The sequence below is a fragment of the Pongo abelii genome, chromosome 3 (genome assembly GCF_028885655.2).
Source record: "Pongo abelii isolate AG06213 chromosome 3, NHGRI_mPonAbe1-v2.0_pri, whole genome shotgun sequence".
Classification (NCBI taxonomy): domain Eukaryota; kingdom Metazoa; phylum Chordata; class Mammalia; order Primates; family Hominidae; genus Pongo; species Pongo abelii.
Genome location: NC_071988.2, coordinates 97161632 through 97183131, shown reverse-complemented (window position 1 = coordinate 97183131; position 21500 = coordinate 97161632). Strand labels below are relative to the sequence as shown.

General features: G+C 40.6%; 1 protein-coding gene across 2 annotated transcripts in view; it reads left to right on the top strand.

Moving 5' to 3' along the window:
• Nucleotides 1–1552: 1552 nt before the first annotated feature.
• Nucleotides 1553–21500, top strand: part of SDAD1 (SDA1 domain containing 1) — a 44530-nt gene continuing 24582 nt past the window's right edge. Inside the window, exons 1-9 of one of the 2 annotated variants that reach the window (XM_024246000.3) lie at nt 1553–1831; nt 10606–10710; nt 11174–11272; nt 14882–14992; nt 16650–16721; nt 16801–16901; nt 18512–18569; nt 19200–19274; nt 21145–21246. In XM_024246000.3, coding sequence (XP_024101768.1) covers nt 1742–1831; nt 10606–10710; nt 11174–11272; nt 14882–14992; nt 16650–16721; nt 16801–16901; nt 18512–18569; nt 19200–19274; nt 21145–21246 — 813 coding nt within the window. In that variant the 5' untranslated portion in view covers nt 1553–1741. Of the gene's footprint in view, nt 1832–10603; nt 10711–11098; nt 11273–14881; nt 14993–16649; nt 16722–16800; nt 16902–18511; nt 18570–19199; nt 19275–21144; nt 21247–21500 lie in introns of those variants that run through there. The other variant, XM_009240100.4, reaches the window with a different exon arrangement.

Sequence of the window (21500 nt, the reverse complement as noted above, 5' to 3'; positions counted from 1 at the left end):
GCCTAGGCTAGTCTTGAACTACCCAGTTCAAGTGGTTCTCCCACTTTGGCTTCCCAAAGTTCTGGGATTACAGGCTTGAGCTACCACACTTAGCCAGATTTTGTTTTAAGAATACTTTTTATGCTCTCACTAAAACAACCTAGCCAAAAAATTTTAATTTAAATCTATGCTTTTTAAAAAAGATTTATTGCTTACATTTATTTCTTAACTTCACAGGTAACTGATTTGATAATTAATAAATAAGTCATTCTCCAAAAGCAGCTGAATAACATGGTTTGTGGAGCATTCTTTATTTTGTGTGCAGGTGGATTACAGAGTTGTTTTGTTTGGGGCTAATTTTATCATGGTCACAGATGAGGTTGGCGTTCTATAAAATTGCTTTGGTTAAGCAGAACGCTATTGTCTGGCTATTTTGCCAGACCAGCAACCAGCTACCAGCTGTTAGGCTATGTTTTTTCTCATATAGTTACAATCAAGACTGTCTAGATTGAAATCTCATCTTCCTCACAGGCTATGAATTGAGGCAGTCAACCTCCCGGAGCTTGTTTCCTCTTCTGTAAAACGGAGATAACAATAGCACCTATTTTAGAGAGCTGTTCTGAGGGAGGATTAAATAAGTTAATACAAGTGCTTGGAATAGTGCCTGGCACAGGGTGGGTAATTAGGCTTTTTTTCTCTCTCTCTAATTCACAACACCCTACCTCATTCATTCAACCCTTACTGATTTTTTACACCTTGAGATTGTAGAAATGTATTTTCCTCTTCGAATTACCAGGATCTGAATTAAAAACTCTGACTGAGGAGTGCTTACAAAGCTTATAACGATGGTTGAATTTTAACGATTAATTGCATTTCTTAATGGTCAACATGATCACATTTTATCTAACACTCTTTTCCCTTGTATGGGTCACGCTAAGTTCAAACAACCAAAACCAAAATAAAAACATATCTAAAATCATACACATTAACTTATATGAACCTCGTTGCTCTTTTTTCCTCCTCTCTAAAAGGGAATAGTGCTATCTAGCTTCCACGGTTCTTTTCAGTTTTGTTTTGTTTTTTTATACAGAGTTTCGCTCTTGTTGCCCAGGCTGGAGTGCAATGGCGCGATCCCGGCTTACCGCAATCTCCGCCTCCTGTGTTCAAGCGATTCTCCTGCCTCAGCCTCCCTAGTAGCTGGGATTACAGGCATGCGCCACCACGCTCGACTAATTTTGTAATTTTAGTAGAGACGGGGTTTCTCCATGTTGATCAGGCCGGTCTCGAACTCCCGACCTCAAGCCCGCCTCGGCCTCCCAAAGTGCTGGGATTACAGGCGTCAGTTTCTAATTCTAGACTGCGGGATTAAAAATAAACGATTAATCCTCATTTATGTGCTTCATATGGGTGTCGGGATGACAACATATGCTAACAAACGTGAAAAAATTTACATTTCAGATCCTTTCAGAAACGCAAGGCAGTAGTAGCAGCAAATGCCTAAGGGCGAGGGGCGGGACGGGGGTGACTGGCTCTCCGATACACCACAGAGTATTTTGGCAACGAGAGTAATTTTGACACTCTGAGGCTTCCGTAGCATAGCTCGCTTTAGGAACAGCTAAGGTGTCGCCTGCCTAGAGTCCCATGCCCTATTTCCGGTCATACCCGGAAACACGAGTCCAAGCTGCAGCTGGCAGGGATTGCGGGGTGCCGGCCGTCTGAGTTTTTTTAAAACTGCTCGCCGCGAAGCCTGTCTGCAGCCAAAATGTCCAGCAGAAACAACAACAAGCTGCCCAGCAACCTGCCGCAGTTACAGAATCTAATCAAGCGAGACCCGCCGGCCTACATCGAGGAGGTGGGAGTGCGGCGCGGCAGACGTTAGAGGCCGGATAGTGGATGGTTGAGACGCCGGTGGGGGAAAGCATGGAGTGGGGCTGGGATCCAGGCTCGCCGCCTATTCTTCTGTTAGGTTCAGGGGTCCCTCCAGAGGAGAGAAGGGGTTGGGGAAGGGACATGCCTTAGGGTTCGTTTCCCACCTCTTGAAAATCTGTTGCCCCTTCGGATTTTCTACCTGCCCTGTAGACCCTGCTGCCGCTGAAACACCTTTAAAACCTCATTTTGTTTTAAGATATTTTTCTTCGACCTCACGGAGGTGGAGAGAGAGAGAAATGGGCCGCATCCAACCACCACCTTCCACGCGGGTTTCTCAGCCTCTTTTCAGAAATCCCAAACTTGAATTAGTCGGTAACCCTTGATGAATCGTATGTTAGAATGCTTTCGATTGACGTCCGTTTCTGAGAGCAGGCTGTGTACCCTGGACTGTGCCAGGAAAAAGGGGGGGGATTTCTCAAGCACAAGGGACAGACTCGGGAGCTTAGTATATGTAGTTAAGCCAGGATTCAAACTTGCCGGAGACTGGCATGACTCGGATGTCAGAATTTGCTTCGGGAAAAGATTAGGTTGAAAAATTAGGCCCTCATTGTGATGGGCTTTGTGTACTGACCTCATATAAGTTGTGAACATTAGGGGTGTTTGAACCAAGTACTGACAAAACGAAAGTGGTTTTTGATATATTAATCTGGCAGGTGCTTCCTTCAGACACCCATTTATCAGACAGGCATTAAACAGGTATCTCTGCTAGGCATTTGCTGCAATTACATGTTTGTGCTTCTACCAGATTGTGATTTGTTCAGTGGCTAACACAATTACTCATTTTTTCATTGCCCTTCTCACTTCCCTCCTCCCGCAAATTTTCACATGTATATATTTTATGAGTGCTTTTTAACACATGACAATCTCAATGGCATAGGTCACCAGTAGAGAGAGCCTCTCCAAGGATCAAGGTAATGGAAATAAAGAGTAGGAAACAAGTACAAGAAGTTAAGTAACATAGGCAAGGCTTTGAGATGCTTAAAGCGTTGTATAGCCATTCACAAAGAAAGTGCTAAGTTGAGAGTCCATGTAATTCCGTTAGATAACTCCTACTCCTGACTCTGTTGTTAACCAGTTGTATAACCGAAGCAGGTTAATCGCTGAGCCTATGTGGGTATTTTAATATGTAAGAAGGTGATAATAACTACTTCTTTAATTCACTTAAGTGTATATGCAAAATCACATATATAATAACTACTGTGTGTTGTTATTCTAGGTAGGCATTGGGGTACAGTAATGAATAAGACAGATAAGAAAGCATTCTTCTCTTGGACTTACATTCAAGTGAGGGTAGACTTATTATGGTAGAGACTATGAAGAAAATAAAACTGGATGGGAATAGGCTAGAATTGGAGGCTTCTGATTTAGACCTCGTAAACAGGGAAGGTGGCTCTGCAATGATGATATTGAGCCAGGCAGGTAAAGAGCATTCTAGGTGCAGGGAATAGATAGTGCAGAAACTACTGGTGGAAAAAAAGCAGAGAAGAAGCCAGTGTAGCTAAAGTGTAGTCAGCATAGAAGAGGGCAGTGGAAGATGATGTAGGAAATGCAGGCAGGGTTCAGCTTATTCAGAGCCTCTTAGGCCCTGTTAACGAGTTTAGATTTCACTCTGAGTGCCTCGGGGAGTGATTGAAGAGTTTTAAGCAGGAGATTGACATGATCTGACATATTTTTTTAAGAATTTACTCTGGAAGTTACATGTGGAATGGCTTGTAGAGGAGCAACACTGAAAGCAGGGTAACTAATATAATGGATCTCAGAATAACCAGGCAAGGGATTGTGGTGTCACTGGAATTATGGGCAAAGATTCGTGCTGTTCTACATGGAGGTAGAGCTGGTAGAGCCTTCTGGTGGAGTGGATGTGGGGGATAAGGAAAAAAGAAGTAATGATCACCCAGGTTTTTTATTTATGTGTCTAGGTAGATGATAGTGCCATTTCCTGAAGTTCATTCATTTGACAAATACTGTTGATTACCTGCTATATGTAAGGCACAATGCTGGGCCCTGGAACTACCTAATGTTGAGCTGTACCGATAAAAATTCTCTGCTCGTTAAATGACAGTCTAGTAGGGGGTGATATACAATAACAAATAATATAGTATGTTAAATAATGAAAAGTGCTGTGAAAAAAAGACAATAGGAAAGTAGTTATGTATGTTGGGGGTGAGATGGATATTGCAGTTTTAAATCAGATAGTTAGGGAAGGTCTTCTTGAGATGGTAATCTTTGAGTGAAAACCTGAAGGACATGAGGGAGAGCTGTGCATATGTTTAGGAAGAATGATCTAGGCAGAAGGCACAGAAGATATAAAGACCCTGGGGTAGGTATGCCTGGTAGGTTTCAGGAACATAAAGGCCAGTGTGGCTCTAAATGGGGAATGAGGAAAGGGGGTGAACTTGGGATTCTACCTCCCAATGAGATGGAAGCCTTTACAGGGTTTTGAGCAGAAGAATACATGAACCACCCTATATGAGAACAAGATCACCCTGACTTGAGGATAGGCTGTATGTAGGAGGGCAAAGATAGAAGCAGAGACACCACATAAGAAGCTATTGGAATTATCCACAGCAAGAGATGATGCTGGGTTGAGTGGTGCTAGGATGGTAAAAGGAGGTAGTAAGAAGGATGATTAGACCCTGGATTGGGTAGGTAGAGAAAGCCGTGGGGATTCCCAACATTTAGAGGCCAGTGAGTTTCTAAGTAACTGGAAAAAGGGACTGAGAAAGCAGCCAGTGAAGTTTCAAGGAAAACCAGGAGGTGTTCTGGAAGCCAAATATAGAAGATGTTCCCAAGGGAGGGAGAACCCAAGCACATCAGATGCTGATGAGTCAAATAAGATGAATACCGAAAGTTGACCACCATTAAATTTAGCAACATGGGGCCGGGCACGGTGGCTCACACCTGTAGTCTCAGCACTTTGGGAGGCCAAGGCGGGTGGATCACCTGAGGTCAGGAGTTCAAGACCAGCCTGACCAACATGGTGAAACCGCATCTCTACTAAAAATACAAAAATTAGCCAGGTGTGGTGGCGGGCACCTGTGATCCCAGCTACTCCAGAGGCTGAGGCAGGAGAATTGCTTGAACCTGGGAGGCGGAGGTTGCAGTGAGCCGAGATCGCACCACTGCACCCTAGCCTGGGCAACAGGAGTGAAACTCCATCTCAGAAAAACAAAACAAAAAAAAATTAGCGACATGGATGTCATTGGCTACCCTGATTCAATGAGCAGTTTGGGAAGAGGAATGGGTGCAAAAATCTGATTACAGAAGGTTTAAAAGCAATTGGAGTATGATTCTATGTATATGAAATGTATATGAATAGAATATGTCCAGAATAGGTGCATCTATATGGACGGAAAGTAGACTAGTGGTTGCCAGAGCTGAGGGTAAGGGGTATGGGAAATAACTGCTAATGGATTGAGGTTTCTTTTGGTGGTGATGAAAACCCTATGGTTGTACAACTTGGTGAATATACTGAAGAACTGAATTGTATACTTTCAAAGGGTAAATTTTATGGTATATGAATTATATCTCAATTTAAAGGATTTTTTGAAAAAGGAGGGCAATTAGGCAACACATATGGACAACTCTTTAAAGGACTTTTTCTGAAGAGAGAAATAGAGTAGAAGGTACAGAGTAAAGTGGAATCAAGAAAGGATTTTTTTTTTTTAAGACACAGTCTTGCTCTGTTGCCCAGGCCAGAGTTCAGTGGTGTGATCACGGCTCACTGCAGCCTCAACCTCCTGGGCTCAAGCAATGCTCCTGCCTCAGCCTCCAGGGTAGCTGGGACCACAAGTGTGCAGCCACCATTACCAGTTGATTTTTTTGTAGAGATGAGGTCTTGCTAGTTGCCCAGGCTGGTCTCCAAGCTGAAACCATGCAATCTTTCTGCCTCAGCCTCCCAAAGTGCTGAATTACAGGCATGAGCCACCATGCCCAACCAAGAAAGGTGTTTTTGTTTTGTTTTGTTTTGTTTTGAAGATGGCAGAAAGAACAGCATGTCTATATACTGATGGAGCAGAACCTGTTGAGGCAGGAAATGGGAGGCGGGGACTAGTGAAGCAAAGACCTTGATTGAGTGACATTACAGGGTTTAGAATCTATTGCATAACTGGAGGGGCTAGCCTTAGATGGTGGCCTGATAGCTTTTGTAATAGGAGAGAAGGTAAAGTATATGGGCACAGGAGAAGATAGGTGGTTGAATGGAAATTATCCTCAGATTGCTTATATTCGTAGTGAAATTGGAGATAAGATCATCTGCTGAGAATGAGGACAGGGAAAAAAGTGAGGTTTGAGGACAGAATGCAAAGTATGAAATGGTTGTCCAGAAAAGTGGGAAAGTGAAGGGACTGGAGAAATGTAATGAGATTGCTGGAGTACACGCAGGGCTTAACTGAGGTTTGTAGTTATGAGTTTATGCCTATAGTCCCAGCTAATTGGGAGGCTAGGGCAGTTGGATTGATTAAACCCAGGAGTTTGATGCTGCAGTGAGCCATGATAGCACCACTGCACGGAAACCTGGGCGACAGAGCAGGACCTTGGCTCTAAAAAAAATTAAAATGAAAAAAATAAAATGACACCAATTAGCCAATTTTCTCCAACCATGTTCAGCTCTGGGAGTGTAGCTGTAGAGAAGGAAAGCGCAGGGTGGGCATTTTACCAAATGGGTATAATGATAAGAGAAATGGGCAAGTGAGTTGAAGTATATGCATGGAGGTGATTATAATGATTGATCATGGAATTGAAGCTGGATGAGAAGGGAAGTTGGCGCAGGGGTTACTTAGGTGCAGTGGAAAGGTAGTAGGCTCAGTGGAGTATGGATTCTGATGAGATTGAAGGATCGTTGGAATTTGGAAAATAGGAGATGTGGTTGGAGAGGAATATACCTCTAGTTGAGATTATGGAGTTGTAATATAGTTATTGGTAATGACAACATTTAGGGTGTGACCATGGAAGTGAGTGCTAAGATACAGTAAGTTCAAGATGATTAGAGGAGGAGAAGTCAGGGTAATGAGGGGCCAGTGTATTGGAAAGACCCTCCATGTGGATACAAAATCACCAAGTATTATAACAGGAATTGTGATAGAGGGTGAGAAGACAGTGAGAAAAGAGCGGAAATGTTCAAGGAATGTGAGGATAACCCTAATCTTTAGATGACTACAAGGAGGAATAGTGGGTCTTGTGGCATAAGATTCAAAGCTGGGGGTGAGGACAGTTAAGGAGGAGAAAGGATGTTGATCTGGAGGGATATGAGTGCTCTGGAAGTAGGATTGATGAAAAAGGAGGATGCCTACTGACTCATCCATGCTGGGAGAAAGAAACGATGTAGCAGTGTGTCAGGAGAAAACCACTGTTCCCATAGAGCATCTGAATGACTGGGCTGTTTAAAAGAGATTTAGATGCCTTGGCCCCACCCCAAGAGTTCAGGGTTCTAGTGGAATGAAGATTAGAGTGAGGGGGATGAGGGATGGCCAGGGAATACTGGGCTTTTGTGGTGACTGATGCACATAAAGGGTGTAATGAGATTAGTCCTGATCATCTCAAGGCAGGTAAATAGTGTTAGCTGGGCCATGGGTGGGGTGGGGGAAGAAATGGGGTGAAGATTTTGTCAGTAGCATGAAGAGTTCTGTAGCCCTCTCCTCACTCCTATTCAGTGGAGGTGTCGGGTCAAGAGAGAAGTGGTTCTATCTGAAGCATGTAGGGACTTGACTTCTATTCTTAGAAAAAGCCTGGCAGTTTTGTTGAGGAAATCAAGTTATGTTTTTTGACCATGCTAAGTTTATGATGTCTGTTTAGACACCTAAACAGAGATGTCAGACAGGTGACTGGATATGTGAATTGGGAGTTCACTGGACCAGGTAGGGATGATGAGAAAGAGTGTGTGTGTGTGTGTGTGTGTGTGTGTGTGTGTGTCACATAATTTAAAGACATAGACTATGTATGGGTGGAGAGTAGTTAGCTGTAAGGCATGGAACTGTGGAACTGAGGCCTGGTGAATTTCAACATTTGATTATCAGGTGGCTGTTACAACTAAACATAAGTAAGTGAGTTGATGTGTATAAGGAGCTTCGTTGATGTGTATAAGGAGCTTAGTATAAGGAGCTGTTAGAACTAAACATAAGTAAGTGAGTTGATGTGTATAAGGAGCTTAGTACATAACAAGTGCTGAATAAGTGGAAGCTATTACTATTTCCATGTGTCTACTGCTATTGGCTGTTAACACATCCTGTCTAGCATAAAGTTCTTGATACTTAAAAGAAGAGGGGAGCCAGGTGCTATGGCTCACACCTGTAATCCCAGCACTTTGGGAGGCCGAGGTGAGAGGATCACTTGAGGCCAGGCATTTGAGTCCAGCCTGGGCAGCATAAAGAGATCCCATCTCTACAAAAAATAAAAATGAAAAATCAGCTGGGCATGGTGGTGAACGTCTGTGGTCCCAGCTACTTAGGAGGCTGAGGCAGGAGGACCTCTTGAGCCCAGGAGTTTGAGGTGGCAGTGAGCTATGATTGTGCCACTGCAGTCCAGCTTGGGTGACAGAGGGAGACCTAGTCTTTTTTTTTTTTTTTTTTTTTTTAAGGTACCAAAACAGATATATAGACCAATAGAACAGAACAGAGGCTTGAGAAATAACACCACACATCTACAACCATCTGATCTTTGACAAGCCTGACAAAAACAAGCAATGGGGAAAGGATTCCCTATTTAATAAAGTATGTTGGGAAAACTGGCTAGCCATATGCAGAAAGCTGAAACTGGACCCCTTCCTTACACCTTGTATAAAAATTAAATCAAGATGGATTAAAGACTTAAACATAAGTCCTAAAACCATAAAAACCCTAGAAGAAAACCTAGGCAATACCATTCAGGACATAGGCACGGGCAAGACTTAATGACTAAAACACCAAAAGCAATGGCAACAAAAGCCAAAATTGACAAATGGGATCTAATTAAACTAAAGAGCTTCTGCACAGCAAAAAAAAAACTATCATCAGAGTGAATAAGCATCTTACAGAATGAGAGAAAATTTTTGCAATCTATCCATCTGACAAAGGGCTAATAGCCAGAATCTACAAGGAACTTAAACAAATTTACAAGAAAAAAACAACCCCATCAAAAAGTGGGCGAAAGATATGAACAGACATTTCTCAAAAGAAGACATTTATGCGGCCAACAAACACGTGAAAAAAAGCTCATCAGCACTGGTCATTAGAGAAATGCAAATCAAAACCACAATGAGATACCATCTCACGCCAGTTAGAATGGCAATCATTAAAAAGTCAGGAAACAGCAGATGCTGGAGAGGATGTGGAGAAATAGGAACACTTTTACACTGTTGGTGGGAGTGTAAATTAGTTTAACCATTGTGGAAGACAGTGTGGCAATTCCTCAAGGATCTAGAACCAGAAATACCATTTGACCCAGCCATCCCATTACTGGGTATATACCCAAAGGATTATAAATCATTCTACTATAAAGACACATGTACACGTATGTTTATTGCAGCACTATTCACAATAGCAAAGACTTGGAACCAACTCAAATGTCCACCAGTGATAGACTAGATAAAGAAAATGTGGCACATATATACCATGGAAATACTATGCAGCCATAAAAAAGGATGAGTTCATGTCCTTTGCAGGGACATGGATGAAGCTGGAAACCATCATTCTCAGAAAACTATCACAAGGACAGAAAACCAAACACCGCATGTTCTCACTCATAAGTGGGAGTTGAACAGTGAGGACACATGGATACAGGAAGGGAAACATCACACATTGGGGGCCTGTTGGGGTGGGGGGCTAGGGGAGGGATAGCATTAGGAGAAATACCTAATGTAGATGACAGGTTGATGGGTGCAGCAAACCACCATGGCACATGTATACCTATGTAACAAACCTGCACATTCTGCACATGTATCCCAAGACTTAAAAGTATACTTTTTAAAAAGGAGTGGGGGGGCAGGATTTTGACTGGAGAGCTTCATGTACTTGAGATATAATTTATATTTCTGACCTGTTATTTTTCTGCTGATTTGAGTGCTCTGCATACATGGATATGGTAGTAGGGATCATTTATTTTTATTTTTATTTTGTGAGACAGGGCCTCTGTGTTGCCTAGGCTGGAGTGCAGTGGCATGATCATAGCTCACTGCATTCTCGACCTCCCTGGGCTCAAGTGATCATCCCATTTCAGCCTGTTGAGTAGCTGGGATTACAGGTGCACGCCACCACACCCTGCTAATTTTTATTTTTTGTAGAGACAAGGTCTCCCTGTGTTACCCAGTTTGGTCTCGAACTCCTGGGCTCAAGTGATCCACCCACTTTAGCCTCCCAAAGTGCTGGGATTACAGGTGTGAGCCACTACACCCAGCAGTCGGGATCATTTAGATAGTAACTGGCAGAACAGAACTACAATCTGAATTTGGGATTCATGCTTCTCTGTTCTTACACCATGCTGCCTAAACTTGTAATGATAATTCTAAGGAAAAGGTCTTTAGATTATCTGTGATGTGCTCAGGTCTTTAAAAAGCGCACTTTGAAGAATGCAGATAAGGCAAAAGGAGTGTTTTTATATACTTTTGCAATATCTTTTTCTCCATGTGATTGTCAACAGTTTCTACTAAGAATTTCTGTACTGAATGTCTGTACTGAGAAAGTCATGTAATAGAATGTGACAAACTTAAATTTTATTTTTCTACAGTTTCTACAGCAGTATAATCACTACAAATCCAATGTGGAGATTTTCAAATTGCAACCAAATAAACCCAGCAAAGAACTAGCAGAGCTGGTGATGTTTATGGCACAGGTAAGAATATAATTGCTCAAATAAAGACCGGTGTTACACACCATTTGCCGCATGTTTTTTCACTAATACTCAACCTTATTCCACTCTGGAATGGGAACTTAATTAAAATATTTTTCTAACTTTCCCTTTTTGCAAATTTTATTTTCTCCCTATCATGAGTTAGAGAATGTCACTAGATCTTTTTGCATGACTAACCAGGACAAAACTTTAAGACTATTTTTTTTTTCTTCAAATTCATCATAAAAGCAGGTACTAAATCATGTCATAAATATTACTAAGACTAGAGAAACCATGATAAACGTTGGAGAAATTAACATGTAGAAGGAAAAGAAGGTTGTTTGGAACCATCTACTTCTATGAAACATAGCCTTTTACTCTCGTTTTGCAGAACATCCTAAATGTATGCATCTGAATTATAGGAGAGAAAGAGAGCAACTTCAGAAGAGCCTTTGCTTTGTTACAGATTAGTCACTGCTACCCAGAGTACCTAAGTAATTTTCCTCAAGAGGTGAAAGATCTTCTCTCCTGCAATCATACCGTATTGGATCCAGATCTTCGAATGGTAGGACCAGTAGTTGGATGAATAAATTGTGCTGTGTTCATGTGTGCTGCGTTCATATGTATTTAAATGAGAACAGCCTCTAAGCTAATTATCTTTGGAAAATGTCAATTATAATGTATTATCCTTTCCTAAAAATACTTCTATGGCTTCTCATTTATACTTAGAGTAAAACGGAAACTTAATAACCTGGCTCAAAAGTGCCTGCGTGATCTGCTTCCTGCCTGTGTTTCTGATATGATATCATTTTCAGCTACACTGATCTTTCTATTCTTCCAGCACACTAACCCTACAGGATGCTCTTTAACCTTTTGAGTAGATGATTTCTTCTAGTCATTCAAATCTCATATGCATGAAGAATCCTAATCACAACTTGTCATTTTTATAATGCCTTAAATTAGTAAACTTATCCATTAGACAGTCAGTTTGAGCATTTCATCATTGTCCCTTTAGTGGTTGAGGTTGAGTCCTGGCTGACATTCCCTTCATGAGGCCCGTGTACCTGTTTGCCCCACTTGTTGTGAATGTCAGCTGCTGGTGGCCCTCAGCTGCCCTTTCTCTGGAACATTGTCCTCAGCTAAATTGGAGTCCTAGTGCCTGGGAGGTGTCCTCCTACCCTAGTAGCCCACAGCCCATTATCATGCGGTACAAAAACCCAGCCCATTACCTCAGGGTGGCTCTGACTCCATTGCAGGATGTGCTCCAGTGTTTTCCTGTGTTGGGACTAAAGCTAGTCTCCAGTCAAGGACACATCCTTGCTTTGTTTTGCTTGTCTCTGCACTATCCTCCTTCCTTCACTTCCTTTCTGAGATCATAACCCCAACAAATCACTTGTAATAAATCAGTCTCTGCTTCTAGGGACTAAGACATTTCCAAATTTAATACATCTGCTTTTCAAACCCCTTTACAGCAGATAAGTACACAAATATGATCACAAAACTTACTAATATCCTATAGCAAAACTTGTAGAAATGCCATGTCTTTAGATTAATGTTTGTTTTCTTTTAGACTTTCTCAGGTTTTTTGTATTTCTATCATTTTTATACTACTTTAGGATTTTAGTAATTTGATTAGGCCAAAAAGAAAAAGAATACTGTCTCAGACAAGCCAAGGTTTCAGGCTCTGGGTTGTCAACTGATTGATGCTCAGCTGGTACATGGGACCTGGCAGTACGGCCCAAGGGACTCCAAACTTGAACCCCTAGTCTAAAGGCTTTTACCTATGTCATGTTACTCTTGAAGTCCTTGTGGGTCATAGAGATTTGATATTTTGAGTATAGAGACTTAATAGCTTTCCAAGTAAGCAGGATTTCTTTAAATTTTACTTTCCTGGCAGTACCCCACCAAACTGGTCTGTGGGCATTATTAAATTAATATATATGCCAGGTGCACCTGTAGTCCCGGCTTCTCAGGAGGCTGAGGCAGGAGGGTTGCTTGAGGTCAGGAGTTTGAGGCTGAGGTGTGGTATGAGCATGCCTGTGAATAGCCAGTACACTGCAGCCTAGGCAACGTAGCAAGACCCCACCTCTAAATTTTTTTAAAAATGGAAAAAAAAATGTGTATGTATATTTCTTTATAGTGCTTTATGATGATTAGTAGGTTTTTAAAAAATAATAGAGATTTCCGCCAGGTGCGGTGGCTCACGCCTGTAATCCCAGCACTTTGGGAGGCCGAGGCAGGCGGATCACCTGAGGTCAGGAGTTCGAGACCAACCTGACCTACATGGAGAAACCCTGTCTCTACTAAAAATACAAAATAAGCCGGGCATGGTGGTGCATGCCTGTAATCCCAGCTACTTGGGAGGCTGAGGCAGGAGAATTGCTTGAACCTGGGAGGCGGAGGTTGTGGTGAGCCGAGATTGCACCATTGCACTCCAGCCTCTGTCTCAAAAAAAAAAAAAATAATAATAATAATAATAATAGAGATTTCCTTTACTAGGAGATAAAGGATTGAGTCTGTATAGTTAGCATTGTTCTTTAGAGGAAGCGTTGAACACACTGGAAGAAGCTCTTTTTAATTGGTTATTGGGATAACCAACAATTCTTAGCCACTGGGCTTTCTTTCTACCTGGTGTATTTGCTATTTTTCCAAGACTTTTTGAATCATTCCCAAGTTTTTGTTCACTCTGTCCTGCTTACACAGATAGAAACATTGTATTTTTTTTGGAAGAAATAATATATCCATATATAGTAATTCTTACCTACTTAATCAAATCAATAAAAATCAAGTTATATTTATTTCATTGACATTATAACTACCTTTTTATGTACTTTAAAACTTTTTTTAGCATTATTATTTTAATTACTTTGTGTTCAGATTGTCACCACCTTGCCAGGGGAAGCTTCTTAGTCCTTTTAGCAATTTCCCTGATTTTTTTTTTTTTTTTTTTTTTTTGGACAGGGTCTGTCACTCAGCTGCCCAGGCTGGAGTACAGTGGTACAATCTTAGCTCACTGCAGCCTCAAGCTTCTGGGCTCAAGCAATCCTCCCACCTCAGCATCCCAAGTAGCTAGGACCACAAGGTGTGTGCCACCACAACCAGCTAATTTTTTTTTTTTTTTTGTAGAGACAAGGTCTCACTACATTGCCCAGGCTGGTCTTGAACTCCTGGCCTCAAGTGATTCTCCCATCTCAGCCTCCCAAAGTGCTGAGATTATGGGTGTGGACCACCATGCCCAGCCTTGCCCCTGTTTTTGAAAGCATCCTTGAATTCTGGCAGAAATAGTTCCAAATTAATTCTTACCGTTTTTCCTGCCCCAAGACTTGGAATCAACTGTTCTTCAAGGATTGTATTTCATCTAATGAAGGATAACACAAAATTTGGGTGATAGGGCTACATGTAAGAGTTGGTGGTAAGCAAGAGTGCCACGGCTGCTGGGCACATCAGCTCATGCCTGTAATCCCAGCTACTTAGGAGGCTGAAGTAGGAGCATCATTTGAGAAGTTTCCAGGAATTTGAAACCAGCCTAGGCAACATAATGAGACTCTATCTCTTAAAAATAGAAAAAAAAAAAAAAAATAGCTGGGTACCTACAGTCCTGGCTAATCAGGAGGCTGAAGCAGGATCGCTTGAGCTCAAGAGTTCAAGACTAGCCTAGGCGATATAGCGAGACACGTCTCAAAAAAAAAAAAAAGGCGGGGGGCAGGCATGCAACAACTGCTGTTGAGCCACTCTTAGTGCTGATGGTACTTCAGAAGAATGCCTTGTAAGGTCATAAACTCGCATTGATTATTCCAGTTTAGTGTATTATCTTGTTATCCCACCTGTCTTCATGGATTCAGGGTTTTGCTGTATGGTGACACCACAGAGAGACCTTACTTGACCTCCCTGTGGCCCTCCCTCAGTCACTATTGATCAATTACATAACCCTGTTTTACTTCCTGCATGACACTTATTTTCTTAGATCGTCCTTTTTATGTGCTTACTTGGCTTGTCTGTCCTCCGTTCTGCTCTATCCCCAGTGTAAGCTCCATGAAGGCAGAGACTGACTATTCTGAATCCTACAATAGTGTCTAGTTAGTAAAAGACATTAAGGTCTTGGGACATATACACTCTATTTTCTCACCTTGTTAACTTTACCATTGTCTTATGGTATGTTTTTTTCCTTCCCGAGACATTTTGCAAAGCTTTGATCTTGCTGAGAAATAAGAATCTCATCAATCCATCAAGCCTGCTAGAACTCTTCTTTGAACTTCTTCGTTGCCATGATAAGCTTCTGCGAAAGGTAAAGGGCAAAACAAATATTTCCCTGCATCTTCCTTGAGGTGACATAAAATTTTGTTGTCTCTTGAATTATCGATGCTTTACATTGTTGGATACAGTTAATAATAACTTTAACAGGAAAAAGCAACCATTGTGTGCATGCCATATGGTGTTAATAGCCAATATTTATTGAGTGCATACTTTGTGCCAGGCACCATTCTCAGAGCTTTGTGTATTTACTCATTTACTCACAGAGCCCTATGAGAGAGGGATCCTCATTATTATTATTCTTACTTTGCAGATGAAAAGGCTGAGGTTAAAGAGAGATAGAGTAACTTGCCCACTCTCACACTGCTTCTTAGTGGTGGGATTGGATATAAGCCCAGGCTCTGGTTTCAGAACCCAAGCCTTTTACTACTGCACCATACTGGCTGGCTAAATCAGGACATTGGTACTCACAGCTATAACTGACCCACTCCCCCACAAAAAACTTTTTTGTTGTTATTAACATTTTCCCACGATTTTGCATTTTCTTATATAAGACTAGAAGCTGAAGATTTATGAAAGAAATTTAAGATGGAAAAACTTGGCTGGACACTGTGGCTCACACCTGTATTACCAGCATTTTGGGAGGCTGAGGTGGGATGATCACTTGAGGCCAGGAGTTTGAGACCAGCCTGGGCAACATAGCAAGACCCCTGCTGTATTTAAAGAAAAAAAGGAAAGAAAAACTTAAGTTTACATTCATTAATTTAAATTTTTTTTCGAAGTATTGAGAGACTACCACTGTTTGATTTTAGCAATTGTACTTCTTGGTCTAATTTGTGGAATAAAAGTGGTCCATGGGAGCATGGTGTGGGCACCAGTGATATGTGCATTCACAGTATTTTCATGCATGCAGTTAGGTGCTTGGTAAATTGGAGCATTTTTTTTAATAACACTTCTATTGAGATATAATTTACATAAAATTCATCCACTTAAAGTGTACAATTCAGTGTTTTTTAGTGTATTCACAGCATGGTACAACCATCACTGCAATCAATTTTTGAACATTTTGTCACCCCCAAAAGAAACTCTATTCCAATTAGTAGTTAATCCTGTTCCTCATCCCTTTTGGCTCTAGGTAATCACCAGTCTACTTTGGGTTACTATAGATTTGTGTGTTTTGGAAATTTTATATAAGTGGAATCATACAATATGTGGTCTTTAGTGACTAGATTCTTTCACTTAGCATAATGTTTTCAAGATTCATTCATGTTGTAGCACGTATCAGTACTTTATTCCTTTTTGTTGCCAAATAATATTCCATTGTGTGGATATACCACATTTTGTTTATCCATTCATCAGTTAATGGATATTTAAGTTATTTCCACTTTTTGGCCACTATGAATAAGGCTGCTATGAATGTTTGTGTGAACACTGATGTTTTCATTTTCTTGGATATATACCTAGGAGAATTGTGCCATATTACATTAAACTCCATGTTTAACTTCTTGAGGACAACTTTGCTTTGCTTTGTAGTTGCTTTTTTGTTTGTTTGCTTGGTTTGGGTTTCTTTTGTGATAGAATGAAAATAGGTAAAATTAAGTCATCCTGTACATTCATACTGTTCTCCAAATTTAGCAAGGTTAAAAATGTTGGTTAGGTTTAATGTATATATTTTTGTTTCTTTTCCTCAGACTTTATACACACATATTGTGACTGATATCAAGAATATAAATGCAAAACACAAGAACAATAAAGTGAATGTAGTAAGTACTCTTCTGTTTTCCATGTTTGCAGCATTGTACCATCAGTGTATTAAGTCTTCTTTCTCCTCCTTTTCTTCAGGTATTGCAAAATTTCATGTACACCATGTTAAGAGATAGCAATGCAACCGCAGCCAAGATGTCTTTAGATGTAATGATTGAACTCTACAGAAGGAACATCTGGTAGTGTATATATATTTGTCTCTTGAGAAGTAGACTCTTTTTTCATTTGTAATTAATACAGAGCACATATACAAATACTTTTCTTGAGCTTGAGCTCTTTAATATACTTCTGTCATAGATTTAAGTTGGAAGTAAAAATAGAGGCAATTCAAATGACTAATGACATTGGTTATCATTTCTTGAGCATCTACTGAGGTCGGGCACTTTGACATGACCTCACTTAGAACAACTTGAGAACAGAAGATGTAGCTTATCTGGAATTATCCCCATTTTATAAGTAATGACATGGAAGTTCTTAGAGTTAGTAAAAGTTTAGCTATTAAGAGGCAGAGCTGAAATTCAAACCCAGATCTAACTGACTCCAAAATCTGTGCTCTCTCTTCTGCCACTCTGAAGATTTTCAAATCAATTCATCCTATTTAGATAAAATATGCTTCGTATACTTCAGTTTGTTGATACTGTGTCCCTGACTCATTTCTTTTGCTTTTCTTATTAACATTTTTTTACTATAAAAGTAATATTCATTACAGCAGAAAATTTGGAGAAATTTAAAAAGTGGTTTTAATCAATTACTGTTAGTATTTTATGGTATTTCCACCCAGTCTTTTTTGTTTAATGTGAATTTTTAAATATGGTTGAAATTTTTCTGTATAACAGTTTTTATTTATTTTATTTATTTTTATTTATTTATTTATTTATTTTGAGAAAGTCTTGCTGTGTTACCAGTCTGGAGTGCAGTGGCATGATCTTGGCTCACTGCAACCTCTGTCTCCTGGGTTCAAGCGATTCCCCTGCCTCAGCCTCCCGAGTAGCTGGGACTACAGGCATGCACCACCACGCTCGGCTAATTTTTTGTGTGTTTTAGTAGGGACGGAGTTTCACCATGTTGGCCAGGATGGTCTCAATCTCCTCACCTCGTGATCCACCTACCTCGGCCTCCCAAAGTGCTGGGATTACAGGCGTGAGCCACTGCGCCCAGCCTATATATTATAGTTTTTAAATTCTTGATTATTATTGTTTTTTGTTTGTTTTTTTGAGACAGAGTCTTGCTCTGTTGCCCAGGCTGGAGTGCAATGGTGTGACCTTGGCTCACTGCAACCTCTGCCTCCTGGGTTCAAGCAGTTGTTGTGCCTCAGCCTCCCGAGTAGCTGGAATTACAGGCACATGCCCAGCTAATTTTTTGTATTTTTAGTAGAGATGGGGTTTCACTATGTTGATCAGGCTGGACCTGAACTCTTGGCCTCCAGTGATCCGCCTGCCTTGGCCCTCCAAAGTGCTGGGATTACAGGCATGAGCCACTGTCCCCGATCTTCTCAGTTGTTTTTTTTGTTTGTTTGTTTTTTGCACTTGACTAGCTTCCTGTCATTAAAAATTCTTTAAATACTCCATCTTAATGGCTGCAAATTTTGTCGTAAGTCTGGGCTAAAATCTAATGAAATGTTTTACCTGTGGTTGAGTAATTTAGCAACTCATATCTTTTTCAAATATTACAATTGGGAATTCTATTACGTCACAAACATTTGTTATATCATTTATTTTGTGCCATTGTCTGTGCTATGAAATACAGTAGAATGAAAATTTACTTCAAAGCATTCATTGTCTTCCCCCAGGAATGATGCCAAAACTGTCAATGTTATCACAACTGCATGCTTCTCTAAGGTCACCAAGGTGAGCACCTGTAGGGCTGTGTGTAAGCTCTGTCTGTGGGTGGTCTGCTTCTGCATGCAGTTAGAAGAAAGCATCACTCAGCATAAACTGAATGCCTGCACACCAGGCATGCAGTGATGTGCAGGCATGCAGTTTATGTGAGGTGATGCTTTCTTTGTTCCTATACTGCTTTCCTGGGTCATCTGAACTTTAAAAGAGTCAATAGAATTATGAGTTTTTAAATTGCTATGTAATAAATGATAGCCTCAGTGGTTTTTTAATGTTTTCTCCTGTGATTCTTGATTTCTGTTGGGCTTAGGCACTGCTAAAACAAATTTAAGGTCAATGTTTGACTTTTGTCTGTTAGAAGAACTGCAATGTCACTTTTCTTATAGGGGATGTAGAAATTCTCGACAGTCTTGAAGGATAACTATATAGAGCCTAGCAGTTTTTATCTAGTTTTAAAAATTATTTATTAGAGAAATAACATAAAACAATTTTTAATTAAGAAAAAATGAGCAAAAATCCCACCACTCTTTGAATGTGTTCTTCAGATCTTAGTTCATGCACATGTATAAAGCATAGTCAAAAGGATTTATTCTTTGTTTTAAGCTGAATCAAGTAGCTGACTTTTTTCTCATTGGTCTTTAGATGTTAGTTGCCGCTTTGACATTCTTTCTTGGGAAAGATGAAGATGAAAAACAGGACAGTGACTCCGAATCTGAGGTTAGTTTAATCATAGCTGCTTCTGAATCTTACCTTTTATTATTGCTCTGAGTACACATTGTAAAGTCTATGACTGCTGAAGTCAGAAAGAAACTTAGATGACACCTTTGCCCTTTTATTGAATTCTGCCATGCTATTTTACTCTACTTGGAATTTGTCACTTGTATTCAGTAAGATTGGTTATATAATTAATAAAACAGATTTATTCAACCTTGATCTTAGTTCTAAAGTTATACCTGTATCTCACTATGTAAATTTAGGATGAAAATTGTCACCAACATTTTTTTTTTTTAAGACGGAGTCTTGCTCTTTTGCCCAGGCTGGAGTGCAGTGGCGTGGTCTCAGCTCACTGCAAGCTCTGCCTCCTGGGTTCACGCCATTCTCCTGCCTCAGCTTCCCAAGTAGCTAGGACTACAGGCGCCCGCCACCACGCCTGGCTAATCTTTTGTATTTTTGGTAGAGATGGAGTTTCACCGTGTTAGCCAGGATGGTCTTGATCTCCTGACCTCATGATCCACCCACCTTGGCCTCCCTACGTGCTGGGATAACAGGCATGAGCCACCACACTCGGCCATCACCAGCATATTTTTGAGGAAAAAAAAAATCAAGATGCATAATGGCATGAAATATTAAAATAAGAATTTCTAAAAAAAAAAAAAAAGGAAATTATCCTTCCCCATTTTAGTATTTGGTAACCAAAGTACTGGAATATGTGATAACATCTTTTAAATAGTATATGACTAATACATTTTATTATAAATGGCAACCTAAATAACAAAAAGAGAGAAACTCTCTGAACGCAAATGATACTTATTTCAGAATAGGGCAGTGGGAATACATATGCCATAGTAAACTATGTACATATTTGTAAAGGAAGACAACGGTTTTTTTTGTTCGTTTTTTTTTGGAGCCGCGGACCTTCGTGGTGAGTATTACAGCTCTTAAAGATGGCACGGACCTAAAGAGTGAGCAGTAGCAAGGTTTATTGTGAAGAACGAAAGAACAAAGCTTCCACAGCATGGAAGGGGACCCGAGCGGATTGTCAACAACAGTTTTTAAAGGAAGAATGAGGGCTGGGCGCAATGGCTCACACCTGTAATCCCAGCACTATGGGAGGCCAAGGCGGGCAGATCACTTGAGGTCAGGAGTTCAAGACCATCCTGGCCAACATGGCAAAACCCGTCTCTACTGAAAATACAAGAATTAGCCAGACATGGTGGCGTGTGCCTGTAATCCCAGCTACTTGGGAGGCTGAGGTGGGAGAATCACTTTAACCTGGAAGGTGGAGGTTGTAGTGAGCTGAGATCGTGCCATTGCTCTCCAACCTGGGTGCCAGAGTGAGACTCCATCTCAAAAAAAAAAAAAAAACAGTGCTACAGTGAAAATCTTTGTATGTACCTGTTTGTGCACACATGGGCATATTTTTTCCACCTAATTTTCTTTTTTCTTTTTTTTTGTTTTTTGTTTTTTGTTTTTTGAGACAGGCTGGAGTGCAGTGGCGTGATCTCAGCTCACTGTAACTTCCCCCTTCCGGGCTCAAGTGATGCTCCTGCCTCAGCCTTCTGAGTAGCTGGGATTACAGGTGTGCACCACCAAGCCCAGCTAAGTATTTGTATTTTCAGTAGAGACACAGTTTTGCTCTGTTGGCCAGGCTGGTCTCAAGCTCCTGGCCTCAAGTGATCTACCCACCTTGGCCTCCCAAAGTGCTGGGATTACAGACGTGAGCCACCACGCCCAGCCTAAAAGTAGTAATCATTTTTAATAGCTTTGTGCGAAGAGTATAAGAACCAAGAAGTGGCTGAAAGGTTTACTCTTTCATTCTATGCAGATTTTCCTTGTTTACAATTTTACAAAGTAATTTCTTCTTTAGGATGATGGACCAACAGCAAGAGACCTGCTAGTACAATATGCTACAGGGAAGAAAAGTTCCAAAAACAAGAAAAAGTTGGAAAAGGCAATGAAAGTACTCAAGGTGGGACTTGTATCTGGAAAATGAGATAGGAGTGATTAGAATGAAGAATATGTTGTTGCTAGCCAGAGCTTTTAAGAATTTAAAATCAGAGTACCATTTTCAGAATACTTAGAAATGTTAGATGAATTTTTAAGCACTAATATTTTAGATGAATAAATGTATTCAGCTTTAGCAAAATCAGTGACTTGGATAAATTAGTTTAATTAAATTCACTTTTTACTTGTTCTGATCAAGGTGGCTTGTATTATGGTATC